Source organism: Homalodisca vitripennis, chromosome 6, assembly GCF_021130785.1.
Source record: "Homalodisca vitripennis isolate AUS2020 chromosome 6, UT_GWSS_2.1, whole genome shotgun sequence".
Taxonomy (NCBI): Eukaryota; Metazoa; Arthropoda; class Insecta; order Hemiptera; family Cicadellidae; genus Homalodisca; species Homalodisca vitripennis.
In genome coordinates, this window is record NC_060212.1 from 60,591,496 (window position 1) to 60,619,440 (window position 27,945).

The 27,945-nt window shown below is 36.7% G+C and overlaps 1 protein-coding gene across 1 annotated transcript in view; it reads right to left on the bottom strand.

Annotated features, from left to right (window-relative positions):
* Positions 1-27,945, bottom strand: part of LOC124364359 (protein big brother-like) — a 58,071-nt gene that overhangs the window by 23,877 nt on the left and 6,249 nt on the right. The window contains exons 2-3 of the mRNA XM_046819758.1: positions 24,843-24,929; positions 23,035-23,145 (exon numbers count right to left, since the gene is read on the bottom strand). Coding sequence (XP_046675714.1) covers positions 23,035-23,145; positions 24,843-24,929 — 198 coding nt within the window. The remainder of the gene's footprint in view (positions 1-23,034; positions 23,146-24,842; positions 24,930-27,945) is intronic.

Sequence of the window (27,945 nt, forward strand, 5' to 3'; positions counted from 1 at the left end):
GTTTGCCGGCCGGCGATACAAAGTTATATTTATTGTTATTGGAGCTCGTCCCGTGATGGCTTTTTGAAATATGGAGGGTTGTATTGCCCTTTGTCGCCGCTCCTTCCCCGACATGTTGCCGACCACTTTCTTCCAAATAGAAAGTGCCTCGGTTCAGGCAGATTTACACAAGTTCCCTTCTTACAAGAAGACTTCTTAGAGCATCTCTAGCCTTGGAGGAAAATACAAAGGTTGGTTTTGGCCGGTTATTTAAAAAAATGTTTATATTACATTACTTCATGTTATCTTCCATGAAGGCAAGAGAAATCTTGATCACCACAAAATGGCATTTATTACAAATTTATGTCGCGTTGAAGGAAAGTACTGAAGACGAGGACATGCATTTGAACATTGTGTACATGAGCTATGAGAAGGGAATGGTAAATTTGTAATAAAATAAGACAGAAATTATATTTCATTATATTCATATAAAAATACATCTTTTCTTCACTACAAAGTGCATACAGTATCCCTCAACTCCATCTCTTTTCCGTTATTTTGATTTCAAGGTTGTCCAAAGTACTTTGTTTGTTTGAATACAAACATTTCTTCTTGGACTGCGAAAATGATTGTTTTTCAGATAAGGAAATCTTAAAACACATAGACCCAAACGAAAACTGATTGTACAATCTTAATTATCTGTTGTTTACGTCGTGCTCTGTATTTTTCAGTGGTTTTTTATTTATTATTTCTTCTTTTAGGTGATGGTTTTCAGGTGAAGGTTATGAAAACCTTGTTATGTTTATAGAGATGTATATTTTATAAATTTTCTTGAATGGGTATTTTTTTAGTTTTTAGAATTGGCAATTTGAAAGTAATTCCGGCATTTTAGTAATTGTTTTGCAGATACGTGACATAATACATCCATAATTACGTAAAGCTTTAAAGTTATCTCTGACATTATTTTTAATGAAAAGTAATTAATTGAATACTCTAACATAAGGTTTTTTGAGACATTATAAACGTACTATAAGTAGTATTCTCATGATTTGTGCTCGGGACTTGTGAAAGTTGACAACGCTTGGACTGGACTCCAAGGAACTTTTTTGTACGTTTAAACCCTTTTCTTTACCCTCTTTACATCTTTCTGTTCTTTATGTTTGTATATATGTATTAATATCTCCCCCACCTGACGAAGAGGATAGATTCCAATCCTCGAAACGTTGTGTTATATAACCTGTGACGATGGCAAATGTCCGCAATCCTGTTATCCTACACCATATGCATTTCTCCACGTGCTGGACTGCGCTACATTAACCGAACTCTTTTGCAAGAATCGCATATTAAACCTCGGTAATGACCTCGACACAATGTCGGGCCTGACCGTAACGGCCGGGACAAGGTGACCATTGTGCGCCTGTTTGCACGATTTACAGCGGCATTAATCACAGAAACAAGCGCAAGCGGCAGGCAGGGGTCACTGTAGTCGCGCCCCTCGCCCCGACACCTCGTCCTACAAACATCCCCTTGTTTTTACCGGCCCGGTTCTAATGTGACCGTTTGACTTCGTCGCTACCCCTGTCATTAATTAACACAAAATAGATTTGCCCGTGAATGGCTAGTCGTGTCGTTTAGCAGGCAAAAAACGTAATAATGGAGCGAGCTGTGACTTACAAACGAGACACTGCCAATGTGACAACACAATTTGTCGTCCGTGAGAAGACGCCTTGTAAAGGCCAGATTTAAAAACTTCGTCTTGTTTTATATTTTGTTTAGCTGTCAGGATTAACTAATTAGTTATATAAACTAGCTGGGTATGGACTGTAAGATTCTAGAGCGGCACTGTAACCATACGTTTACAAAGTGAGAATCCACGACTTGGATTGTATTAACAGTATAAACATTTTAACTTAGCTGAACTTTATAATAATCTGCATTTTACAGCCCGTTATATATCACTACTTCAGACGCGTTTTTCTCATCATCACTGGTCACACATCCTGTAACCAAAACTAGTCCTGATTCGAATGGTATATCATACAAATATTGGATTTGAAGCGATTTGTGTCAACTAGCCTTCAACAGTACACGTCTCAATGTAGGATCTAATAGATATGGTGCCATCCTAACAGGTCATTACACTGACGATTTTGCGGTTTCATTAAGTTGTCATTAAAACATGGTAAGTTATAAACAACTACTTTCTTCAAGATAATCAAAATTGAGTACTACGCAATGGTTTTGTCTAGTTATGAAATATTTACGCCCCTATGTAATTTTGGCCATGCATTGTTGCATTAATTCAATCTTGTAATAGCAGTATAAAAATGGGCACGCCATTAATCTTGATTTGGAATCAGTATTGTCTAAAGTAGGCACAAGAGGCATTAAATAATTAGAGAGACAAATCGGTCGGGAGAAAAAATTGTTGATAGGAGAATTTCAATACTTTTATGACTTTAAGTTGGAATCTCTGGGACGACTCCTGATCAGCTGAAGAGTTATTGTTGTATTTATAACCACAAAATTTAGTTTAACAATCGCGAGACCACTCGAAATCTATAATGTTTGAAAAACGCTCCGAAATCAGTGCTTTACTTGTTGAAGGTGATAAACCAGCTAATATATGTAACTCTAGAATCAGAAAAGTGTTTACGTTGAAAGTTGTAAGGATCACCGAGGATATGTTAAGGAGCGGGTAGAACAGTATAAAAGTGGTCGAGGCTCAGTAATCCAAGTAGGAGCAGGCAATTCTTGTTGACGATATCATTTTGGGGCGCTGAGGGTTTAATTTATTGTGCTTATTTCGAAGAACAGCGTTTAATAAACAGTAAATACTACTCAGATATAATTTTGAACTCGGTGAAGCCATTCATGAGAGAGAAACATCGTGGATCTCAGGGGGGAGGTGTGATTCTCCAGCAAAACAACGTATGTCCTCACACTGCTCAAGTTTAGTAAGATACTAATCCGTGAAAGCATCAGCAAAGTAGGCTGAGGGTTAGTGTCTCATCACCTTATAACCACGATTTCGTAAAGTGTGATTTGTTTGGTCCACTGAAGGAGGAGGCAACGCTAGAGGAAGTTTCAGGACAAAACACGTGTAAAAAGGTTTTTGAAAGATTGGCTCAAATGCCAATACAGAGTTTTTTTGTTTTGTTTCTGGCATACAATAGTAGCACGTTTGAAGAAGTGCATAAATGTGGATGGGAATTATGTTTCAAAATAAACTTTTTCAGAAAAAGTTGTCTCTTAATTATTCAACCTTTTGTCAAAGCTTACGTAGCCTACGATTATTTCAATTATTTCCATGAGTATAAACGTAGCGGTCAACAAACAATACAACAAAACAATACACGATTACTATATCCCACCGTAATTTGCCCTAGCTGCCTAAACGGTGTCTCTGAGTAACCGACGCGACGGTACAATCGAGCACTTACCCTCTCCGGATTGGAACCCGAGACCTGGTTGCGCCGCATCGTGGCGGCTGTAATTTGGTTCCGGTAAATTACCCGAGATGTCGGCAATCTCTGGTAATTGCACAGTTTATAGAATGATATTTCCACTGTGAGGGGCGGGGGCGGGGTGAGGTTCCAATTGGGGGACGACTCCTTGATTTAGGAGGTGCCGCTGTGATGTGGTGGGAAGCGTCTCCGAGCACAATGTGAGATTGAAACCACAACAGTGGGAGAAGATATGAAAATGGGAAGTTTTCAAATATATAAAATTAGTTTTGGTTAGTTAGTTATATTGTAACTATTCCTAACAGGAAAAAGGGAAATTATGTTTCTTGAGGATATAGTACACCGTCATCTACAAGGTATATTTGAGTGTCCAAGTTTTCACATAGATAGGAGGTATTAATAAATCCTATTATATCTATATTATTTTAATTCGCCACCTAAACTACTTTAAGATCTCAGCCAGTATACATTTGTAAGTTAATATTCTCAAAATATATCAAATTAAAAATTTGTTTACCAGTATCACAATATTCTCAGTTGTACTTCAAACATTCATTCATTTTCTAAAATAAAACTAATCTTTTACACCTCGATGTAATAAAGTTTTATTATGATATAAACGTTCTACTAATTCGTGTAATTATTATATTGAAATTTATCTGTATTATAACATTTTAAAACATATATGGACTAACATTCTGTAAATTTATTTAAATACGTATTTCTACGTCCAAAATGAAGCAATCGTATTTTCATAACAGAGTATATATTTATTTTCCTTACTTTTTTGCAGCGCACTGCAAGTCAAGCCATTGTCAAATATGAGATGAATAATGTGATGAATTGTAAGAAAATGCCCTCTGTACGTAGTCTTGGATCAACAGCTTCTTCAAAAGAGTTTACTCACCGGGTCTAGCTAAGTAAGAGTTTACCTTACTAACCGGGGACCTACGAAACGTATAATCGTGGTTAATATTCCGTCTCCAATGATAGTTTCAAAAGGTAATCTGAAGATATAAAAGCATTACTCTGCAAGTCTTTGACGGCATCCCCAACTGTCCTCAATTAACTCGCCACAGGGAGCAGTTCTGGGGACCTCACCAGAACCTCTGCCATTGACCGACTCCAGTTGTAACTCTTTCACAGACTCTCTCACGGGAAGGGCCGCGGGCAACAGTCTGTATTAATTCGATTCGATTTCGATTTTTTTGCCACCCGGGCTTCACGCCCGTCCCGTTACCTGTTAAGTGAATCAAAGGACTTAATGGAATGGAAGCAAGGGTTACGCCCAGCCAGCGGGCGACGACAGATGCGAAAACAGGACAATTCGGGGCGTAAAAAGCGATAATTTCATAAAGCGAAGCACGGGCAACAGTAGCAAGGGCAGCGACGGGGGGTAATGTGCTGACAAAACATGTGTACCCTTGTAAAGGGTGAAGTCAAACAGCGAACGGCCGCCCGGGGTGGCGGACTGCCCTAGCCTCTCGCCGGGCTCTGCCCAGGTGTCGCAGGACACTGGGCGAGGCTAATTCCTGCCCGAAATGCTGAAAGCGGCCACTCCCCCGCACGCCCATCGCTGACCCGTGGCTATTGAGTCCAAAGCGTTCTGGCCAATTTAGAATCCGTGTTGGGGAGTACGCGATTTGACCCAATCACCATTATACAACATATATTACGGACACGTTGTAAGGGAATAGATACAATTTTTTTTTTAATCCAGAACTTTGATAAGGGCATATGCACGAAAAACTACATCACGCTCACGAGCATTTCAAATTCTGCAAAAAGAAGTGATACTTGCAATATTCGTCTACTAGAAAGGTCAATTGAAAGCAAATTCGCCATTTTTATAAAAAGTCATTGGAAAGTTACAAGGAGCCTAGGGTTTTTATAAGGTTTTTGGATTGAGGATATCATGACTTTTATGAAACCTAAACCATAAATTTAAAATATAAATAAATGTAAAAAGGAACTTTTCAAAATTTGCAATATTCGTCCACTAGAAAGGTCAATTTGGAAGCAAATTCCCCATTTTTATCAAATTTAATTGGAAAGGTACGAGGAGCCTTGGATCTTATAAGGTTTTTGGATTGAGGATATCATGACTTTTATGAAAGGCAACCATAAATGTAAAAGGAACTTCTCAAAATTTGCATTATTCGCCCACTAGAAAGGTTAATTGAAAGCAAATTCGCCATTATTATAAAAATTTAATTGGAAAGTTACGAGGAGTCTGGGGTCCCATAAGGTGTTTGGATTGAGGATACGATGACTTTTATAAAAGTCAACCATAAATGTAAAAGGAATCTTTCAAAATTTGCAATATAATCTTCCGCCAGTTAAAATGTCTAAATGTAAAGAGGAAAAAACATTAGCTTGATTTTGTGGCCTAAATAATTGAATATACCCTTGGCCAACTAATGGGAATTTCCAAAATGTTGATATGGATCTAAAGGAATTATATTTTCAAAATTTTACTAGAAGAAGGTAGGCCTATTACCCCTCAGTTTGCGAGGTGCAGCAGTTTTAACGATAGTAACTCCTAAGACGTTGACACTTGCCACTTTTCTTCCTCAAGATGCTCTCAAGGTTCAGCTCGTCACCCAAGAACACCCCACGTCCACGCGGAGAAGCGAAAGACAAAGCGGAGCGAGACCGATGAGCGGGCCATCTATCACCTCTAATGGAGCCGTTTTAATAAACCGCCTGTCCGACTACAAAGGGTTACAAACTGCGCAACATTTGGCCATCGGACATATTGGTGCCCCGGCCAGTACATTTATTTCTCCGACTCTTTATTGCCGGCTCTGGTCGCCTTCGGTCGTTATGTAGCAGATGTTCGACGACATTCCCCCCCCTCACCGCCACACCATCTCACACCATAAACTCCCTGTTTTGGAGAGGTCATGAGTGAGACATTTAAGAACAATAAAGCAGTATCAATTAAATTTTGTGATTTTCTCAAGAAGGGAATAGTGGACGAAGATGAATTGGCTAGGAAAGCAACTTTTGAGGTGGCTCAATGAAAAGCAAAGGACAGAAAATTGTACAGGGACGTTATAAGAAGCGGTGTAATGCTCGTGAAAGAGTTATGTTTCCATCCGTGTGCTTTTATGTTGCGTAAGTGAAACATTCTTGAGGTGACCAATCGTTCACGGTTGGCTCTATTTCAGACAGTTCTGGAGGTAATAGCACATCCTTACTCATTTTGCACCATCACTGATGCGGGATCTTGTTGGTTCGTTATTACAAACTAATAGCACAGGGTTCTTGTATGTTTGGGCCCAACGTTTCGGTTGATTGAGGAAACCACTACATAATCAAAAAGCCAAACAAAACTGACTAATTGAAATTGAAAAATGTTATAGTCTGTTTTCAATTTCAGTAGATGAAATAGGATGACCAGCCAGATAATCACTCAACCTCTTCTACGCCCATCCGATTATTCCTTTCCTATTTACATTTTTACTCACATTCATTTCCATTTATGTTGATGGTAATGCAAAACTGTTACTTAATGATGTTACAAATTACATACATCAATAAAGCAGCTAAAATAGTGACTTCATTTCTATCTGTAATATGAATGAAGCGTTTTGTCATAAAACAACCTGTTTAGGCAAATAAAATGTGTAAAAGCTTTCTTCAATATCAATTAGAACATTTGACGATGGGAACTTATGGAATTTACATTTTGAATTTTAAAAGAACGAAGTATTCCAAATTGTTAAACTGTGCTTTTTCGTTTCAATCCATTAGTTGAGCAATTTGAAATCTGTGGAAGTAAAATTTAAATGAAATTTAAACAACGATTATCCCTCCCCCACCTTCTCACACCAAATAAAATCCCTCTTTGGTAGGCGAACAGATCTTGAGAGAGCTTTAAATAACAAAACATACAAATAGGCTGACTTCCTTTTAAATTTAGTGTAATTAATTTTGAGAATACCGAAGACAGAGTGGTCTAAGACGTTGGGTTTTGGGTTCGGAGTTAGAGATAGCGCAGGTTGAAAACCTGTCTGTGACCGTTGAACGTTTTATCAGTATCATTGACCTTGAACTGTATCGACTCTCATTCTTACTCGCACAGGCCAGAAGCTCATGAAGACGGGCAGAATAAGGCTTAAAAGGGGTTCAACCTCTTCTTTTGTTAAAAACAGAAAGAGAATACATTTATATTACCTAACTTATGAAGTTCATTTATCCCCATGCGCACAATACCTTTAGCTCTGCTACCCTCGTCGACTAACTCAGACCGAATGGTCTAACCCTTCAACAGACTTGCACATGTTGAGCGATTATTAACATATTGCGAATTGCTGAGTAATACCATAAAAAGCTAACGCGATTCGAATTGGAATTACTGCGTTATTAATCATCGAGTGGACGAACAAAGAGTTAAATTTGATAATCGGGGATGTTCCCTGTCCCTCCCCCTCGCGCCAGGGCAAGGGTTGCAACCCCCAACCCCTAGATTTCAGAGTGAAACAAGAATGTCTGGCATGCTGAAATGAAGCAGGGGGCATCCAATAACATCACTAACAAACACGCAATAACATCACTAACAAATATAGTCGGGGTAGATTTAAAGCTTCAGTCTTTGTTTTTGTGTTAAAGTAGGACCTAGTGTATTAAATTCTGGAAGCAAGAGTGGGTGATTTGTTAATAAAACCTAAATATAAAAGAGTAAACACAGCTTAATAAATGTGAAATTTATCAATTCGTATGTAGATAATAAACCCATATCCGATCAGTTTATGACAAAATGTTAGGAATACATTCGGCAAGTGAAAATTAAAATAAAACCTACAATAAATTTAAAACTACTATACAGTTTAATTGAATTCTGTGTTTAGCTCCAGTTCACCTTCCTTTTATTGCAGCGTCTGATATCTGACATTGTCTCAGACTTATATGTGTCTTAGATGTCGAAACGATGTAAATGTTTCGTTTTGGGCTTCTTCATCGTCGACTTTCTTTGTATCTTTTCAGACGAACACGGCTCCATATTCCAGGAGTCAAGAAGTCTGAGACAGTGGCAGATACCAGACGCTGCAATAAAAGGAAGGTAAAATGGAGCTAAACTTAAAATTCAATTAAATCAACCCTTCCTACCATAGCTACGTTATACGGTTTAAATTATTAGATTTATCTTCGAATAATTTTGAAAACAAATTTAAATCAACAAAGTATGCGTACAGTTTTTAACATTTTAAAAGGTAGGCTATCACGTTTTTATGGTGGTTAGATATAATTTAAAATTTATATTCTAGGATTTGTCAAGAATCCAGAAGCATTTGGTTTTGATACTGAGGCAAAGTGCTATTGATGTTATTTTCATCCCTAAAAAGATTTGGCTGGAATATTTTTGATCTTTTTGGAGAAATCAAAGAGTTTAAACCATAATTGAAGAAAACCGCACACTGCATTTTTATAAGGATCAAGCTAATGAGCTGAGAAGGCTTGAGCACGAATTGATACGAAGCGTGAACCGTGGATACGCCAATTCACGTACTGACTACAGACAGCCGTTTCCTGCGGCTATAATTTTACAGCAATGCCGGAATGGCTTTCTGCGGTTTTGTGTTTAAAACACTATGATTGGTTGAGGTTTATATAACCTCTCTGTGAAACCAGAGCCAGGGGGCTTAAACTATGATCAGCGTTCGTTCACCTTTCTTTCCTAAGCTGCTGGTTTTCGAATCACGAGCTGTGGAACGACCTGAGTAAGTTGTTTGCTCGATTAAGTTAATTTTATTTTTGAATTATTACAAAAGTTAACCTTTAAGATGCCTTTTCTGAATAAATGAAAAGTAAAAAAGTTGTTATAACTTCAAGAGGTATTGTAACTGTCTAAATGAATGTTTAGAGACATCTAATTTCCTAGGAGACAAAGTTATGATATTTTCGTAGTATTTCTATGAAAGGTGTCTGAAGGGAATAAAAATATTTTATTTGTAACAAAAAATTAATAACTTATTTTATGATTTCACAAAGAAATGTTGACATGTATAGTAATATTAAGGAATATCTTGTTATGAGATCCAAAAACAGCTGAATATAAGGATATTACATAATAATCGTATAAGAAGACAGGATTTTTTACACTACGTTTCGAGATCTGCAATCTGATCTCTTCGTCAGGTGAATAACTAACTTACCACCTTACTACGATATAGGTTAAAATAAACAAATCATGACGTGGTACTAATTTTTTGTATCATTGAACGATGGCATATGCCCGAAAAATGTTTACGGCTATGTTCTGTTTCCTTTATAATCCTTCCATCATACAAAACAAACTTCAAACAAAGAGTTCATCTTGTGAATATGAAATATGACTGAAAGGTGAAACGTGTTTTAATTTATTAATTTTGTTCAATAATATTTGATTGAAAGCATGTTGTCTTCTTAAATATTTTTTCTTATGTTTCCAGTTGAGATCTGTCTCTTAAAACCCCGATCTAAAATCGAAATCATCACTTTAAAAATGTTTGGGACTGTGGTGATCACACTTTCGTCTTCTAAAATCACCAAAGTTACAGTCCTCCAATAGCGCTAAGTGTCAGACAACGAGCTCAGGCACTTCAACGATCTGTCATCGTTGTCCTGCCAGATGGCTGGAAGAGAAGGGTTAGCCTACTCGTTGGCAGCAGGTTACACGTCAGTCACCATGACTTGCGTGTCAGGTCTGCCACTACATTAAACTCTCGTCTGATGATATCAGAGTGACAGAGGGTGCAACTTGATAGTCTGTCTCCACTGGTCAGTGCAGGGCCGTACCTAGGATAACTGGTGCCCCGCCCTTTAACTTCACATAATATCACTAGGGAATTCAGGCGAATTTCTATACGACAATAATGAAAATGTTATGTACAATCGTGCATTATAAACACAAGTACATAGTAATAGAAATTTGTCACTAAACCAATAATAAACTAAATACTGTATTGTCATAGTTAGGCCAAATTTCAATGAAATTTGCTTCAGGATTTGGCTAAACATTCTTGGCGAAATTTACATAATTTTGTGAATGTAATACCCACAGAAAAAACATGTTTGCATCCAGACAAAAAAATTCCATTTACAATCGAACACAATAACACAATTTATTGGTTCTATTCGTAGACTTTTCCGTAAAATATATATTCATTTATATTTTTAAAATTCATTTAGTTTGAGTTAAATTTTATGCGTATTATACTGATTTTAGATCATTAAGGAATGACAAAATTAATCGTTATTGTCTGTTTAATGTTGAATACATTATTCAAGCAAATAATAATTAATTCGTCAATGAATTTTCTTCACGAATGAAAAATATTATTGTAGAACAGTAAGTCAAGTTTAACTATGAGCATCTTTGTTGTGGTGCGATATTCATTTGCAGGTACAAACAATTCTGGTCAATTTCATCAGGTGAACAATTATATAATATATTTAAAAGCTTATATATATATAATAACTTATTATTATTCTTAAAATAAATATTAATGTATTAGTCTTCTTTGTTTGCAACTGTATAGGCCTATTAATTTTGCATTTCACGGAGAAGAATAATTTGATATTTGGGGTTATTTACAAAACTGTGTATAGTGGACTCGTTTATACTTCACCTCTGGAAATTGCCCCCTTCTGAAGTATCTAAATAGATTTTTCTCTCTGTCACTGGACAGGCTATAACAACACGACGTTTCGAGGATTGAAATCCACCCCCTTCCTCAGGTGTCACAAACTTAACACATAAGATCCCTCCATTGCCGAGTCCTCGAGACATTGAGTTTCCAACTTTTCAATGGTACCTGCCAGCCTGCATGAGCCGGCTAAAGTTAAAGAGTTGTAGCGCAATCGCCAAGGCGACGGGCCAATGGACTTGCCAGGTAGAGAGGAAGGGTGAGCTAGTTGACAAACAGCTAAACTGATCCAATATAGAGCACAATGACAATGTGTTAATGACAAATGCCTACCCTCGTCACGCTGACAGCTCAGCTCACCCCAGCTAGCGACCCCGAGCTCGGCTGTCCGTGTTAATTTGTTGTTGTCTTACTTCGCTTCTGTTTTTGTTGTCATATTTAGGCTCTATCGCGCCTCTACCTCTTCTCGCCTATATATCAGGGAAAGGACTTGTTTGTTTTACCGATGGGAACGAGATCGCCCCTCAAGTCAGTGGTTCGTAAAAAGTAGACTCGTTTCCCTTTTTGTGAAGAGTAATTTATTACGTTGATTCTGACTGCATAATTCAGATCTGCCTTGGATAATGTGAAAATGGACTATTTCGAATATGTCTCCATAACATAATATGTATACGTAATACTTATTTCAAAGAAATTCATAATTTTTCAGCATGGAGTCTATCTATCTAAATTCTAGACGATGAAGTTAAGAAAAGAATCATTTTCATTTTTTATGTATGACATTAAATTTGCCTTTGCTGAATTTCATGATAAAATTGTAAACAGACAAATGTAATTCAAGGACTAAAATGTCTACTTCTCCCCTAAATCAATCAAACCCTGTTAACTTTAAGAATAATTAGTCACAAAAGCTTACGTAGACTAATACGGCAAAGTATTCGAATTTGTGTTGTGAAAAATTAAGTTTCCCGTTTAAACCCCCATAAAGCTCTTTATGCAGCTTAAAATATCAAATGCCACACTTAAAAGTAGTTTACGAAACGGAGAAGCTTTCTATATATAATTATTTGTTCATTTATTAGTGTAGAATATATGATTTTAGCAGGATCTACATAGTAGTGTCAAAAGAGTGTTAGTTATCAAGTTTCAGAAACTTAAACTACCTTTACATTTGTAAAGTAATTTGTGTGACTGGCTCTAAACCCCCAAAAGTTTCAAGTTCTAAGTTTCTTGTGTACCATCCCACACAGGTTAATAAATAACCACGGGATGCAGACTTTATTAGTCTAAACACTACTATTTATGTATATTATGTCATGTATATTGTTTTGTGACTAATAAAGATTTGTATTCATTCAAATAATGCGACCATTCAGTTCGACAGAAGCATACTATAATAAATGAAAATTCCCTTAAAAAGGTGTGATGTTAAATATGAATTTAAAATAATTAAAGGAGAGACTAAACAGCCACAAACGCGGATTTAATAAGCTAAGTGTAACTATTTAATATAATTGATGATGTAACTAAGTCAATTTTAAATCAATTTAAATTGTCCAGTAATGTTTAAAAAAGTAATTGAAGTTGCCTAGTGGCAGGCGATTTTAACTTAAGAACCAAATTATTACAAAGAAAAAATAATTTATAATTTTGTCAAATAAACAAAAACTTGTGTGTAATCGCTTGGATTGGGGTACACAGGATCAGTGGTCGTAGATTTGTTTTTGTTGTTTTGAAAAGATAAACAAAAGTAAATTATCAAACACAAGAACGAAAGTAATCAACTCAGCTAGAGATTAGTGAAAATAAATAAATAATAACAAATAAATACTTTATAATTTGTCGAATAAACAAAAACTTGTGTGTATTTCACTCGGATTGGGGTACACAGGATCTGTGATCATAAATTTGTTTTTTTTTGTTTTAGCTGATCAACAAAAATAAATTATCAAACAAAAAGACGGAATAATCACAAGACAATTAGCTACAGATTGGTGAAAATAAATAAATAAAAATAAATACTAAGTCCGATTAACAAAAAAATCTCATTTAAATAATATCGTTAAATACTGTGTTGATCTCAAAATAGCCCTCTTAAGAGTAGCCTACTTGATGCCAATGATTGTAGAGCTATCAATGGGCACATCCAGAAGAGTGTCTGGACGGGATGGACAGGCCCACCCACGGGCGAGAGGAGGGCTACCTGCCCGACATGTATATATTCAGGTAGAGTTACCACCACAAGTATCAGACCACCGACCGGACATAATCGAATCACGCAGAGATGAGTCTGGGGATACCCGCCCAGAAACTAGCCCAGCGGGTAATATCACACTGGACAAGGGCGGGAAACTTACACGGGTCGCATCACCGTCGCGTCGCTGTCTCATAGACCTCCCTTCATTGACCTCCAAATTCCTCGCAACGAGTAGGTGGGGAATTGGTCCTACTTCAATGACCTCCAAATTCCTCCCAAAAAGTAGCTGGGGAATTGGTCCTACTTCAATGACCTCCAAATTTCTCGCAACGAGTAGCTGGAGAATTGCTCCTACTTCAATGATCTCCAAATTCCTCGCAACGAGTAGGTGGGGAATTGGTCCTACTTCAATGACCTCCAAATTCCTTCCAAAAAGTAGCTGGGGAATTGGTCCTACTTCAATGACCTCCAAATTCCTCGCAACGAGTAGCTGGTGAATTGATCCTATTAGATCAATGTTCAACTTTAAACACTTGCACGTCCTTAATTTTAGTCGTAAATTTATGAGCAGTGCACCATTTTAAAATATAATTAATACGCATCCAAAGCTTTTCAGTTTTTCTTTCAAAGAGCATAGTACTTTGTGAATAATTAAATAAAGAAGTAAAAAGAATTAGAGAAATGTTGTATGAATAACCAATACAAATGTGAGACAACTTCCATTATTCTACGACTTACGAGTAAGGGTTCTAAAGTTGTGAAGGTGTCTAAAAGTTTAACATTGTTCTTATGGAGCTAAATTCAACATGGCCGCCAGCACTGCAAGGTCTTAATTCGGGTGTTATGATACAAATACATAAGGGTTTTTCTACTCCTCCCCCAACTCTATCAGAACAAGTATTAAGTAATGTTTCAGTAGTATTGATAAAATAACTTGTAAAATTATAGAAAAATATGCAGCACGACATGAACAATACATTCTGGCCGAATCTTACATATAATCAAAATCAATTTATTATTGATTTTACAAATTTCATAGTTCTGGCGGTACTAGGCCTAATTTTTGGTTCGAGAAGAAGAAGCTCCAGTACGATTCGTTTAGTCCTCAAAAACAATAATTAGTTGTTTACAAAATCGCTCGCTTCAAAAAGATCAAATCAAATTACCTACTATGACACATTTTCAGGGATCACCAAATTTTACCCATCCATCCTTAACGTGACGGTGGCACCCCTGCGACTCGACGACAACCCAGTGCGAGTGAGCTCCACGAGATTGATCAAAATCGGGAGAAAATTCGTTCCCTTTTTGAATATCCCGAAGGATAATGACTTCCCGGTTCACGCTGGGAGCGTGACGAGGAGGCGGCGTGGGGGGCTGACGATGAGTGACGGCCCAAAGGCCACCGTGCCAGGGAAGCTGGCGGACCTCGCGCTATTGCCCATTACTATTGTTTTAGTCTCATTGTCGCCGGCACACAATACTAGTCATTGTCACCGGATGCTGTATTAACTGCCAACTACCACCCCCAACGCTCGCCCTCGAATTACGCATCGTTTGAGTCGCTTTGTTTAGGTGATGACTGCTATTCTCGATTACGTACCGGATTATAAACTGGCTTTGGATTTGATAATTCTGAATTAAACATGTTAACAAATAATGTATAGATGATAAAATGAGACAATAAGGGCTCGACAGGCCCTTCTGTCCGTTTGTGTGAATGTTGAGGTTAGCTCCAGTTCACCTTCCTCTTAGTGCAGCGTTTAGAATCTGACTTGTCTCTATCAACCTCTTGATCTCTTTGAAGAGATCTATAAAAAGTCGGCGACGACGACGTTCAAAATGATCTCTTTTCATTGTTTCGATATCAGAGACACCCAAGGTACAAATGAGCTATCGTCTGGTTACCCAGCAGCTTACCCAGTATAATATAGGTGTATATATGCAGTGTATTGAATTAACCCTTCCCAACATAGCTATGTTAATGTATAAAACTCGGTTGCTCTAACACCCTCTGGGATCGTGTCTAAAATATTACATTGTACTCAATTGTGCACCTGATGAGACAATGAGAATATCTCTTCACCTAGGTTACACTATGTTTTGTGGCTCTAGGTGTCTCTGATGTCGAAACGATGCAAATAGTTCGTTTTCAGCTTCGTCGTCGCCGACTTCTTTTGGATCTCTACAGACGAACATGACTCTCGCTTCAGGAGCCAAGTCTGTGATAGCGTCAGATTCCAGACGCTGCACTAAAAGAAAGGTGAACTGGAGCTAGACTCAACATTAACATTTAATCAACCCTTCCCACCATACCGACGTTATGGTCGTCTGTTCTCTAACGATTTCAAAAGGTCCTACAGGGTTGGAAATTCTGTACAAAGGTTCCCCATGATCTAAGGAAAACAAATTATTATCAACTCAGAATGATCAGATGACATTTTAGAGGAAGTTAGCAACACATGTGATGAAGTCATATTTTTAGATCGGTTGGTCATATAAGAAATGTGCTACCTGCAATGCTTTAGTAAGCAGATACAACATAAAACGTAACTTGTGAAAGGTATAACTTAACTTGAATTAAGAAAATCTTACCGACATTGACTGTACTCAGTGAGAGATATACACTGGTCTGTTTTATTGTTTGATACGCGTTAGTCAGCTGTCTTGTGGAGTTGTAGACGATTGTAATGAGGCCAGTTTAAACTGTAATTAGCCCGGGGCAGGGCAGAGTGGGCGAGGCGCCCAGTGAGACGCCCCGGGGCAACAGTGGCAGGGCCAGAGGGGCGCACGCCTGAGGACCCTCGACGGGAGTGTACTCGAGCAATGAGTCGGAAACACGACAACAAACAACCAGGACCACCGGGGCAGCGCCGGCTCTCTGCACTATACCGGCCAACAACACTGTCAATCCAATCCTTTATTGTGGTAGAAAGGGCTAATTTGGCGGTGGACACAACATTCTGTTCAAAGAAGAAAACCAACCATGCTCGCTATAGTCTATTAACGCAAGATAGGGGTTGCAAGTTTTGCGACTTTAACTACTTTGTATTAATTTTATTTTTGCGTTTTAGTATTTGTCAAGCTTAAAAATGTCACTTTGATATCGGTTGCTTTTAGGATATCAGGATATTAGGATTTGAGGATATCAGGATATTAGAATTTGAGGATATCAGGATATTAGGAGCAACTTAGTCGAAAGAGAAACAAACTTATCCATACCAGAACTCAGTAGCTGGGAGTTTCCACAAATTTAGTATCTTTCCTCAAACCACTCTTTCTTGCTTTTCGATTTAAAAGAAAGTCTCAACACCCGGGAAACTAAGTTACAATGCACATTTTAAGAGAAAGAGTACCTATAGAGTAATAGTTTAAGTGAACCCCTTAAACATAATCACTATAATATTAAACGTACATTTCTACCTCACAGTGAGGTATTGGATGATTGATTCCATTATGCTACAATGGAAGATTTGAATAGATAACAGAATTTTGGACATTTGCCATTGTTATATGTTATATGTTATAACACAACGTTTTGAGGATTGAAATCTATCCTCCTGGGGGACGTATTAATACATATATAAATAAAGAACATAAAAAAGGAATAGAAAAGTGTTCTAACATCCTTATTTACTCATTTCTGTTCTTTATTTTTTTGTGTATTATTTACCACACCCGCCTGACGAAGAGGATGGATTCCAATCCTCGAAACGTTGTGTTATACCTCTTATAAACATATAACGATGAAAAATATCCGAAATCCTGTTATCTTTCAATTACTATTTTAGATACTACTGCAGATCGCTCGTTGTCTCTTGGATTTTCAAACACCTATTATTGTCGATGAGACTATTTAATGCAACTTCCCCTAATTCATTATAAATTCACCATCTAACCATGGTCAAGCAAATTGCCTAATTTTAAACTGTTCATGATATCTCATGGTCGTAATAATTATTGCTTGCATTCAGACAATGTAGGCTGATCTTTCAAGCAATTTGACTAGAATTTGTGTGTCAAAAGTGTATTTAGAAATTGCTTTGATTGTTGTGGTTATTATTTTCAGGTACGGTAAGTGTTTTGGAGTAAAATTTATAAGAGAGATGAACCTAGCCTATCCCTTCACATCTTTGCAGCCCTCCTGCATATATATGGTTCTGCGTGGGATTAAAAATTTCCACAAATGATTCAAACAACGAAATGAGTCAATCGTCTATAAATATAACTAACCGATCACTGCATGGATTAATAGCAGTCCTGTGAAAGAAGTCGTTGGATAGACAGAGGAGGTATAGGTAACTTCCCTTATCTCAAAGGTCGGTTATCACTAGGGCAATCTTGCGCTAATTAGCAAGGGAAGGCAGCGCCGCGCCGCTGGTCTGTACAAAGCCTTTGTCTTGCCCAGTCATACGGCGCTTTGTGCCAACAATGCACTGCAGGGCTGCCACACGCCGGCGCTAATTATCCCGTGTTTGCAAACCCTTTAACGAGCAGGACCCTTGTGTCCTCGTTCTGACGGACAGCAGCCACGCGTCCGGAGCAGCAGGCACGTCAGGCAGCGATGTCACGGAGTTTGGAGGCCTACGTGTGACTTGTGAAATCATATGGACCGGGGGAACGTTCAAGAAAAGGATCGATGGTTTTTAAAAATATTTCCGATGTTAAACTTTCTTACAATGAGTAATTTTTTTGCTCTAGATAAGGGCTTTCAGAAAGAACAATTGTTGACTGGAAAAGTTCTCATCGACTTTATTCTATTTTACGTTTTGTAAGCTTACACTTTTTTTAACTTCCAATTGATAATTTTTCTGCGGCACAAATGCACAACAGAAGTAGGCTATTGCACTGCAGAATACATCTAATTTGTCAATCGCATTGAAGAATGTATGATAGTCTAGAACCTGGGCCCACTAAATTCTTGTTTAATGAAGCGGGTGGAAGTAAATTAAGAAATTATGTCTCTCTAAAAGCAATATTTTTGTTGTTTTATTTTACAATACAGCTTTGAAGGTACATGAAACCTACACTCTAATTTGACATTGAAGTTATTTGTAAACGTATATACGTGCCAAAAGATTTTAAGTTCTCTTGCGGTTAGAGGATTGATGTTTTACTCTGCTGAGAATGTCATAGTAATAAGTTCACTACACAAGTCTGTTGGTGTTATCATAATTTGTTACTAAAACAATGGAACGATTTGATAGATGCCAAAAAGAGAAGGAGGTAATGTTCAGAAACTGGCTCTATGGGTTCTAAGTTCTCCAAATTTGAAACTGGCCTACAATGAGGTTGCAGTGCCAAACAAAATTGCGGAAGTCCAAATCAATGGAACATTGAGATCAGCTCAATATTTCATCCTCCAATAAATACGTGAATACTACTCATACCTCTATAATCGGATAAATGTGAGTTGGCCAGACCGATATCTCATAATTGGGACTAGTTCGTAACAAATAAGACGTAAAATTCCCTGTGCGCGAAGCGGAGGGAGGCTTAGGGCTCCTATATCGCAATAAAGGACGGCCACACGCACAAAGCCAGATATGTTACGCGCTGGTCAGCTGTCGGCCTGCGTCACGTCAAGGGCCAAGGGCCTGAACTGATCTGCGGAAACGGAACTTTTTTGGGCAACGAACAGAATGCTGCTGACCCTTAGGAAGCTTTTGTTTTTCGGACACGTGCTCTCCGTCCCCCGGTGATCCATCGCCTTCCTAGCCATGATCCCGGAGGGGAGCGTGCAGGTTTAAATATCAGCTGAGGTCCAGAAACATAGGCCTAATAGCTTTATCAATTTTCTTCGATAAATATAACTTTCACAAATTTTTTAGTTAAGTTATCTTTTGCTTATTAAAATTCAGGGATATATTAAAATAAATAATTGGAAATTAGTGTTGTTGTGTACAACAAATATAGAATATTATTTTTGGATATAACATTTTAATTCCAAGCAAGGTGCCATTGAGCTTACAGAAGTAACAATTATTTAGAGAAATGGGCTACCAAATAAATCCTTTATCCATTTGGATTACTCCAAAAGTGTAAAAGGATCAGTACACCATGTGAAATGTCTATTTTATTTTGAAGCCTATTCTTCAAGAAGATTAATAAGAATGAGAGCATCCCTTGCTTTCACTATATTCTGCAGTTTTATCCCTAAAAGATTACTTTGTTTTTATATTTTGAAAGCTTTGGAAATGGTGGAATTATTCATCCACAGTAGGCCTACTACTCATACCATGCATTTAATATTTTACTGTTACGAGTTACATTTTTTGAATATAGGTTTATTTAAAGAACGAGTTCTAGGTCATTCGTTTTAATTTTGGTCTGCACAAAAAATTTTTCTACTTACAATTAAATGTAAACCAAGCTGTATAATATGTTTTATATATTTAAATAAGGATACAATTATATGTTTATAATACAAATTTTAAAACGTCATTACACTTTCGTTATGATAACAAACTGCCAGCAAATAATTAATAAATAGTACAGGGACCAAGATAGTACCCTGTGGAACACCTCTATCATCACTCAAGGCCTAGTTGCTATCATCGAAGCCTAGCCAAGCCTAGCATCAGCTTGTCTGCTGTCCGTAACCGGTAAAACCTTAAACTCCGTAAATCACCACTTAATTAGGCCAATCTTTTTTTAGCAGCCGGCCATCAAGGAGTAGCCGAGCACGTGGCGCTAGCGGGCGCCGGGTTCCTGGAAGGTGGCGAGGCGCGTGGCTACCATCTGGTCTCCTGGGACTCATAACCTATACTCTGGTCCAAATCGGATTTTAAGTGGACCATCGGAGAATAATGTTTTAAGTCTTAAAGAACAAAATCTTCCCTGAAAATGTGGATAACGACCCTTAGCATTCGTCAAAGGGTGTTAGAATCTGAATTTCGGTAATAAAGACATGTAAATTGGAAATTCGAAAGTTCGTGGCATTGACCTAACGAGGTCCACATCTCCCGACCAAGACCGATAGTGGCAATGATAACGCGCGGTCAGTCCCGTATCAGTTCCGGCGAGACGTGAACTCTCGGGTGTTCTCACGCTTATCGATAGCTGGTCACAGAGTGGTGGCGTTCACACAGGACTGTTGCTGATGAGCGGGATAAATATTTCTATAGAATTACAACGGTTTATATAACATTTGTATCAAAGTTTAACAAAAAGGTCTTGATCAAGAACGTAGCCAGGAAGAAATTTGGGGGGGGAGGTCCAGACAACTGATATTTACCCGTAGTGGACAGACAGTACCCATTTTGTTTCTTAAAAAGTTCTTACCCGTGACAATTTTGGGAAGGGGGTTCCGGACCCCTTGGATCCCCTCGCTGGCTACGTCCTTGGTCTTGACACCGACAGTGCGAAGATTCACTCAGACCGCCTTTCGCCTAAGGGCAGTAGAATTATAGGCTACGTTGATTCGTCTCTGATTTACTCCCGAATTATGAAAGAGGTTTATGAGCAAAAGTAATAGCCTACGATTTTCATTAAAATATAATGAAAAATCAATTTAAACTTATAATACACCGCAAATATGAATTTCAAATAAACTGTAGTAGCTAAATCATTCAGTAACTCCATAAAATAATATAATAATAATTAATATATCAAGACAAATGTGGTGGAATTAAAAATAAAAATCACCAATTTTTTATTTGAAATGAAAATTGTTTCACGAACTGAAGCTCCACCGACGTTACTGACTAAAATGAGAAGTTTTAACATGACCTCAATCCTTCGGTTATAAAATTCTACTACTTCATTTAAAAAAAAGCATATTTTACTAAGGTAGTCTGCATCAATTATATTTTAAAAAAAATTAAATTCACAAAATATAGCAAAAAGCTTCGTTTACAAATTCATTCGAGGATTCAGCATCATTCCGATATGTTAAAAATTACAACTAAAAAGCTATAAAATACTTTCTTAAGAGTAATAAATTCAGTTAATGAAGGGCCCCGTGTAAATAACATATCGAGTCACCCATTCGATGCCTAATGCGCTAAACGGATCCCCTTTTTACTTTACGCTGGGATAAAATATCCTGCTTTGTCCGGTGACGGGGGATGGACCGGATTGTAGGTCTGACAATGAAGTGAAACTGGCTTATCAGAGCCGGGAGGATGTCACCCTTAGAAATTGATACTGTGCTGAAGGGCTGGCTGTAAGGGTTGGGGGGTCGATTCAATAGAAGGGAGGCCGGAGCGGCCATTTTAAAACGGTCGCCATTGCGAGAGTCCTTGTGACATGTTGTATGAACACAGGCTTAACGTATTATATTAGAGTAATGCTGTCAACAGGGTGCCGCCCTTAAGGGTCCCCTTAGTACATAATACAGCTGTCACGGCCCTCTGGTACCTCACCCTCGCCCTTCAGTCGCTACTTAACATTTGCCGTGTGTTTAGGGAATAATTTATTCATCAGAATGTATTATGAACGCGATAGCTATGGACGTTCGAGGCAGATGCGATTCCAGAGATTTCAGGACAGGAAATGAGGTTTCAGTATTTTTGAGAAAATAATGGTTCTGGTAACGTATATACAAATTAATAAAGTTAAAACCTTTTTAAAACCCAATATATATATATATATATATATATATATATATATATATATATATATATATATATATAGAAATATTCAAATGTCTTAAATAAAAATCACCAACCGGATTATTTGTTATAACCTATATATTTTGTACAAAGATTCCAAAACGACCCCAAAGACAGTAAGTAGCAAAAGTGGCGAAATTTTTAATTCTGTAGCTCCAAAAGAGTTGCTTTCATTGGATTATAACAAACTGACAGGATAACAGGATTTTGGACATTTGTCATCGTAATGGTTACAAAAGTTATAACACAACGTTTCGAGGATTGGAATCTATCCTCTTCATCAGGTAGGGGAGGTATTAGCGCATACAAAAGTAGAGAACAGAAAGAAGAAAATAACAGTATCCCACTTTTATACTTGCTGGTGTGATGTGTGATTGTGTTTCTCGTACTCGTCACTTGTGCTCGAGACTTGCATTCTCTGCAAGTGACAACGCCTGGACTAGACTCCAAGCAGCTTTTGGGTATATTTGAACCCTTTTCTTTATCTTCTTTCTATTCTCTATGTTTGTATGTACTAATACCTCCCCCGACTGACGAAGAGGACAGCTTCCAATCCTTGAAACGTTGTGTTATACCTTATGTAACCAAAACGATGGCAAATGTCCGAGATCCTGTTGACCGGCCAAACCTTCCATCGTAAATAACAAACTTTAAAAAAATAATAACAGAATTAATGAACTGAAAAAATAGTGCTACCCGTAATGTCTTTAAACACTATTCTAGAACTCCTCAATGAAAATGTCTTAAATTTAAGATTCAGACTTGACGCTTGTCTTAATCTTAAGTTTAAGAAGGTGAGAGATAGTTCTAGAATTATGGAGCTTCAAATTTTTTTACCACATAACGAGGGAAAATGTCCAACAACCTGTTATCCTTGTTGAAATGAGCATATATCAATTTTTTACGACAAGATAGTTCGCGATAGCAAAAGTCACGTGACTCAGTTGTTATAGATTCCTCTTTCAAAAGGTTACAAATAGAGAATTTTAAGAGATTTTGGTCTGTCTCTATGTGTTGTTTTCCTTTTAAAGCCTGATTCATTAGATAATGCCCTATTCATTCTAAATCTTAGCTGAAAATTTCCTAATGACCTACAATTCAGAGACAAAGTACAAAATATATATCTGAAGATGGTTTCCTACCTTTCCTTGTTCTTTGTCGAAGTCACACTCTCTGCTAGCAGTACTTAGGTGGTAGCCGTTGGCCGTGGGGTTGAATACCAGCTGTAGGTTGGTACCCGTGGCCACGAACGCCTGTAACGTAGAAACGTTTGTAAGAAGTCACAACTTGTAGAGTGTAGTAGACAGACATCCCCTCAACAAACAGGGTTTTAAATGATTATCCAACATTTAAGGATCAAAATGAATAAGGAAGATTCTCTGACTATGCCGCAAAGATTATTTCGATTATTTTTTTTTACATCGGTCTTCCTGTGTGGGGTTTAATACAAATAATATAATATTGGTCATAGTTTAAAATAAAAGTTGATAGTCTACTTGAAAGGTAAAGAGGTTAAAGGATCAATACTTGATTATAAAATAATAACTAAATTTAAGGACCAAGATGTGCAAGAACTGGAGGTTTTGAAATATTTAATGTAAACTTATGACACATAGCACATTGTTTTAAATCTCTTATACAGTAATACTGCACGAAGGTTTTCTTTTCAAAAATATTTTACTGTTTCAAAATAGCGGACCAAAACTAAAAAACTTAAATTTTCTACAAATTTAAAGATTTACACAGTAAACCAGTAAATTCTTCATCTACAATAAATACAGTTTGAAATGACATTTCACTTAAACATATTTACTAAAGTTTGCTCAGCCCCAAAAATTAATACTTTGAAAAAGTAATAAAGGGCATAAATTAAAAAATTAAATGGAAAAGTACTTTATGTAGCTCGTCATTTTAAAGGTCTTAAAAAGTGTTTGTTTTTTTTTACATTTAAACCATCTTTTTTGTACATATCTAAACGTTTTTGAATGAGAGCTAAAAAACTGATGTTTAACATTAAAACGTATCCTGTTATTGCGATAGACTATAATTATTTAATCTTCTCTAATGTAACCCTATGCCATATGGAGCGAGGGCTGGCCAGCAAGGAGAGAATAAGAAAATCTTATTCTGTCCCCGCTGGGATTGACCCACCATGTAATTTTACTAAACGCTTACAGCCATTTGAGCGATTTTACTTACATATAAGAACGTTACATCAGTAAAATTGTGTTTAAGGGTTAATTGTTGTGCTATTAACGTTTTCTGTATTTACAGCGCGTTTCGAATAATGTAATATTGTACTTTTAAAATAGTCGCCATTTTTAAAGAAATGAAGAGTAAATTTTATTGTATTTTCCCATATGTTTGTCTGTTATTATTTACGTGACGATCTAAGCTTTCTTTATCCAAGTGTAATTATTTTTACTCCACAACACACACGAAAATATAAAGAAAAAGAAAAATAGTTATGCATTAAAAAGATTTGTTTATGTATTTAATACGCAATAGACTCAACATAGCCATGATATTTTTAAATACTCCTAGTATCTTTTTCTCAGATTACTTTCCAAACAATACATCTTATTTACGTAGTCCAAAGTTTATAATGACATTATAAAATAAAACTACAAAAATGAATGTAAAAATTGCAATATCTACCTTCTCCTGTATTTTTGCTTTAGTAACCGGTCATGATTATAAAAAGCCAAGTGTAATAAAAAATCTATTGTTTTATCATTAAGATTGTCTATCCAACAATATATCAATTTACGAACTAAACATTTACTTTGTTTTAGAATAACTTTTTCGATTATTTAGGATATTAATGCACATACAATAACACTATTATCCTATGATCGTTCCCAGTGCTTGCACTGGCTGAGATTATTCGTCCATTTGCAAGATTCTTTCTACTTATTCTCTCTAAATCTATACTTTGGTCTATACTTACAATTTCCGTGTGACCCTCTCTGCAAGCGTTGTGGAAGCGGAGCACTCTCTCGTCCAGAGGCCTATCCCTGTAGCCGGTGTACCGCACCTGCAGACAAATCACCATCAGCCTTCTGTCTATAAACGGTTACAAATGTAGGACTATGAAAACTCTACGGATATTTCATGAGCGTATGTACAGTTATATCTATATTAGTGTCAGGTTCACTCAGGTCTCAATAGGAGATATTGTCGACAGTTAGATTATCACGGAAGAAATAAATCAAAACAATAATAATTGCACAGGTTTTTTGATTAGCAAGAACGCTAGAAATATCATAGTTTGATAGCTTCGTGTGCGTTTTTGAACATTTTATTCAGCTTCTATTCTGTACAAGATATTCAATGGCCAAACATATTCAGTGGTCTAAAGCCTAAAATTTTCACAAGCCTACTGTTTAATAACGGTAACAACCATTTTTTGAAGTTAAACCAACAACAAGTTCAACAACAAGCAAGTTAAGCAAGTTTTGTGTGTTGTATTAACATGTACAAGAACGTAGCCAGGAAAAAATTTGGAAGGAGGATCCAGACAACTGATATTTTCCCCTAGTGGACAGAGAGTAAGGCCCCAGTTTGTTCTTTAAAAAGTTCTTGACCCGTTTCTTTGTTGAGAACGATCTTTCAGCAGTACATGTCAGTAATACTGATTTAAATAATAATAATCGTTTAATAAATCGTGAAAATTAAAGGGGTGCGAATCCCTTGGACCCCCTAGCTGGCTACGTCCCTGTGTAAACAAACATTGTTTAAGCTAACATATATTTTGCGTTACTAATACATTAGTATTGAGAAATGAATAACATTATGTATAACCTAAATACGCAATAGTTTAAAATAAAAATTAATTTAAAACATTTTGATCTTAAATTTTGAATTTAGTCATTTACACGATGTTGTGTTCCATAAATTCATCCACTGCGTACAATTCTCTGAACAAAAAACAATCAAGTATACAAGAATAACAGTTACATTACTGATAAATAATCTCGGATTTGTGAATATTATAAATTATTATACAAAAACAGCAGCATAATCTATTTTACTTGTAATGATCACGTTTCTTTTACATCCAACAGCCAAGGATAAATGCTCTGGTAGCCGTCAAGAGCCAGGGCCGCTGTCGTTAGATAATCCAAGTCCAGTTATTTCTAGAGGCCGTGACCATGTTTTGACTGCGAGGATTTGCCAGACAATAGCGCTATTTCTGTAAACAAGGAACTAGCTGGGGTTATTTCAGGGATCAGGGGGTCACGACACCCGCGCCCCTAGATCTTGAGGTTCTCCCGGCAGGGGCTAAAGGTGACAGGCAGTCTGCATGGACAAATCTCCAGGGAGGAGACCACTTAGTCTAGACCACTTACGTGGAAACCACTTAGAGCACAACAATAATATCAAACTAGCAAAGTTCTCTTGCAGAATATTTAGATTTTTCCGAGGCAAAAATCTTGGCATTCCACCTCACAACTGGAAGGTTTCTAAGTATTGCAGCATTTTAAACGTAATATCACTTTCAGAAAAACTACTATTCTAAAAGAGATCTCCCCTTTCCACCCTTAAGTAGAAAAATCGACTGGAGCGAAATCCTACGGTTGCACTACTTACAATCCCTACTATGACAACCAATTTATAATTGGATAAACCAATGCGATATTTCTATGCGGTTAATTAATTATGCATCCTTTGAATACGTTCGTTATTATTACAGGTATAAACAGCCTATTAGTAAGTTTCAATCCAGTCAAAATAAATTCTCGCTATGTATATTCTCGTCCTTAGCAGAGGCATAGGCAAAATGATGGCTTAATTATCTGTGACATTTTGATATATTTCAATTTTATTAATATTATTATAACAAAAATGTATATGTTGTGGGTTTTTTATTTCAAAGCTTAAGCGCCTAACGATTTTAAGGGGTGGCCGTCGTATGGTTTTGGAACTACATATTTCCATTCAAAATATAAAAAACCCACTTCTTGTTCCATAAATGGAACGGTGTTACTGCTAAGTTCGTTATAAAGAACACAAGAAACGCCTTCTGGAATATTCTGCTACATAATCTTCGCGTTAAAAAATAAAACGTATAGGATGCACAATTCAAAACGAGTTATTTTTTTGGATCTAGTGAAACGTATACCTATATAAGTGGTGACGGATGTTATTTTTTATATTTAATGTATAACTGCATGGTACCTATAAATGGGCTATTTTCAATTTTCACAGCTCCGGTCTTTTAAAGCAGTACAAACACGATACAAGGAATTTTCAAATTGCGCTTTCCAATTGAATTACACACAAAAATATTGCCACACAAATTTCTGAAAATCACATAAAATTCAATTTCTAAAAAACCATCTATAGAGCCATTTTGAAACCACTATCGTCAACTTGACTTCAATCATTTGTTAGATTAATTTATGCATCATTCCTTAACAACTTATGGTGTACATAATTATCCCTCTACAGTTTCAATATAATATTACAGTAATGAAATGTAATATAATTAAATAAATTCAATTTAAATCTCATGTTTGTTATAAAATTAAAGTTAGTTTATTGTTTCCTGTAGCTTTGCATAGAAAAATGGCCAATGTCAGGGCTAACATTTTTTTAAGGTAATACGAGGTTTTATAAGGATTCATAGTGTAATGAAAGTGTATGCACCTAATCCGAAAAATAAACCAAGCCATCATACACACTCAAATGGAAGGAAATGTCATAAAGTTTTCAAATATTGAATTGCTTAAATGCACAATAACAATATTTTAAAATAGAGCTTGTAAAAATCTTTTCGCAAATCCAATTTCAATTGATTTAGTCTTATTTAGCTTTTTAGGGATAAGAAATTTATCAAAATTCCGGCTTATCTATTCAATTAATTCTAATCTTGTTCTTATTTTAATGAATTATGGCAAGGAAGTACAGAGAGGTTCTTTAAAACTTCAACTTGTAAATTAGTAATGCAATGTGGCTACTTCTATCCTAAGTTTAATTCATTTATTCTTAATATTAAATGTTGGGGCTAACAGCGAAATATTTATATTTAATTTTTTTATTAAGTAAAG